The 2,753-nt window shown below is 34.2% G+C and overlaps 1 protein-coding gene across 1 annotated transcript; it reads left to right on the top strand.

Annotated features, from left to right (window-relative positions):
• The first annotated feature begins 495 nt into the window (after positions 1 to 495).
• Positions 496 to 2,513, top strand: LOC129874883 (NEP1-interacting protein-like 1). The gene is made up of 5 exons (XM_055950262.1): positions 496 to 1,056; positions 1,377 to 1,555; positions 1,755 to 1,838; positions 1,927 to 2,094; positions 2,183 to 2,513. Exons 1-5 carry the CDS (start codon positions 891 to 893, stop codon positions 2,303 to 2,305), a joined length of 720 nt encoding a protein of 239 aa, XP_055806237.1. The 5' UTR covers positions 496 to 890; the 3' UTR covers positions 2,306 to 2,513.
• The last annotated feature ends 240 nt before the right edge of the window (positions 2,514 to 2,753 follow it).

Raw genomic sequence — 2,753 nt, forward strand, 5'->3', positions numbered from 1 at the left:
AATAACATCTTCGATATTGCCTTTTTTTATCATACACCTAACATCTTCTACGTATATACGTTAACTACATAATATTAATTGCCTCTTTTTATTATATACATAACATCTTTAACGTATATAAATTAACTACACAATATATCTTATCTTTTTTTATTATGCACATCAATCTCAATTAGAACATATCTGAATTTCATGATTTATTGAATGCTAACGTATATAATTAGAGAAAATATAAATTAAGTGATTAACTTACTTACATACAAGTATTTCAAAATAGGTATTTGTGTCAAAAATATTTAATAATAACACTTGATTATATATTCAATCATAACTAATCTTAATACAAAGAATCTAAATAAAATTTCCTAATAAATATAAGAGCTCGTATACAGTATACGTAATCGGCCAAAATATCTACCGAGATTTCTATATAAGACACCCTGCAATATTTCAATTCGTATATCACACCTAAACACTCTAGCAATTAAGTAGCTAAAAACCAAAACGAAGCTTCTCTTTCTTTGTGGTGCCTTTTGAATTTTTGGCCAAAAAAGCCAAATTTTAATTCAATCCCAATCATATCATATAATTTTCTCTTTTTTCCTTTTATTCACTCTTGAGAGAAAAAGTAAGCAAAGCCATAAATGCGAGCTGGTTTATGTAGGGTAATTGTCAACTTGACTTAGCAACGAAGATTACTCCCTTTGCCTTATACGTCTACTTCTTAATTTCTTCTCTCTTTGTTACTCTTATATATACATCGCTAATTTCAAAAAAACTACATATATTAGTTGCTTTATCAGAGCCCCAAAATCTTTATTGTCGCACATAGTGATAAGGACAAACCCCTAGATTTTCTTGAATCAATCAACCCAAAAAAGAGAAAAAGAATGGAGTTTTACGCATACCCATCTCGTGCTTTGCCTTCATCATCTTCTATTTCATCTTTTTCAATCGGAGATTTGGTTGAAAGGGTCAAAGATTGCTTAAGCCTTGCCGTTTCTACAATCGTTGGCAATGTATTCTCTGCAATCTTCACCTTTTTCTTTGCACTAGGTGGGTATTATTTTCATTTTTCTTTTGATTTGCCCCAAATTTTGCATCCCCATTTGATAGTTTACAATTTTGTAACGTGGGGTCCTGGGAAATTTTGTTATACAATCGCCAATTTATTTAAATGTGTTCTTTGACTTGAAATTAGGGTATAAAACAATCTGAGAAGGACAATTTTTTTGATTTTTAAGCTTATTTCTTCGATTTGTGTGGGTGATTATGTTCCAAATGTTTAGGATGGAATTACTTGCTTTAATTTGTGAAAGTTTTTTTTTTTCGTATTTTGGTGAACCTAATGTAGAATGGACACTTGGTTGTTGCAGTGGGCACCTTATTAGGAGCAATGACTGGAGCTTTGATAGGCCAAGAGACAGAAAGTGGATTTGTTAGAGGTGCTGCAGTTGGTGCTATATCTGGTGCTGTTTTCTCTCTTGAAGTCTTTGAATCATCTCTATTACTATGGCAGTCTGATGAATCTGGAATTGGATGTCTTCTTTACTTGGTAAGCATTGTTGCTTCTTCTCATTGATATTGTTAAAAGTCAGCTGACTAACTATGTAACTTCTATAAAAGGGATAACTTTATGTAGAAAATATATAGGTATAAAAAAGGGGGAAAGATACAAACAGAATAAGAAATGTGAGTTCTGTTTCATTATCCATTGGCATTTGATTAATTGATAGAACTCTTGAATTGTACAGATTGATGTAATTGCGAGCCTATTAAGCGGCAGACTAGTTCGTGAACGGATTGGTCCTGCAATGCTAAGTGCAGTACAAAGTCAGGTATGTTGCAGCCTAATTCGTTGAATTGTGGAATTCTGCTTGAAACTTGATTTACTGTAATTTGTAACACTCGCTTATTGTTGGACAGATGGGAGCCATTGAAACTGCATATGACGAGTTCCCTAACATTTTCGATACAGGCGGGGCAAAGGGTTTACCTGGAGATTCTGTTGAAAAGATACCTAAGATTGTAATTACTAATGATAATGATGTGGATGATTCTGGAGAGAGAGTCTCCTGTTCAGTCTGCCTACAGGTAAGACACATTTATATCTTTTGTTTGCAATTCTACTACGTATCTGTTAATTGATTCTGAAAGCTGTTCTCGGTTTCTATCTTTCCAGGACTTTCAAAGGGGAGAGACAGCTAGATGTTTACCACAATGTCATCACATGTTTCACCTTCCATGCATCGATACATGGCTGTTGAGACATGGATCTTGTCCATTGTGCAGAAGAGATCTGTAGGTGACTGTACTCTGTAAATTAGAACGTGGTTATTTTATTTCCTCATACTTGGTTGTAGGATTTTCTCTACTTCTTTGTCCTTGCTTGTACCAATTTTCCTGAAAATATAATGTAAATTAGAGTATGTGCTCCTTTGAGCTTGATCCTTGTAGTTATTTACCATCATATATAGAATTTTGAGCAGATCTTAGTGTACTCTACTTCCACAAAATAGTACTTTGTATTGGTGTACCTCTTGTTTTGCAATCTACCTTGATCCTAATTGACCTAACAAGACATTTGAAATTGCCCTCTTAGATAAGGTGCTTTCATTCGGAAACAACCTCTCTAACGCATAAAGGTAGAGGTAAGGTCTGCCTATATCCTACCCTCTCCCGACCTCACTGGCAGAATTGCACTTGGGCATGTTGTAGACAAGGTGCTTTCAAGAAAGTATTTGGCCTATGCT

Source organism: Solanum dulcamara, chromosome 11 (genome assembly GCF_947179165.1).
Source record: "Solanum dulcamara chromosome 11, daSolDulc1.2, whole genome shotgun sequence".
NCBI lineage: Eukaryota > Viridiplantae > Streptophyta > Magnoliopsida > Solanales > Solanaceae > Solanum > Solanum dulcamara.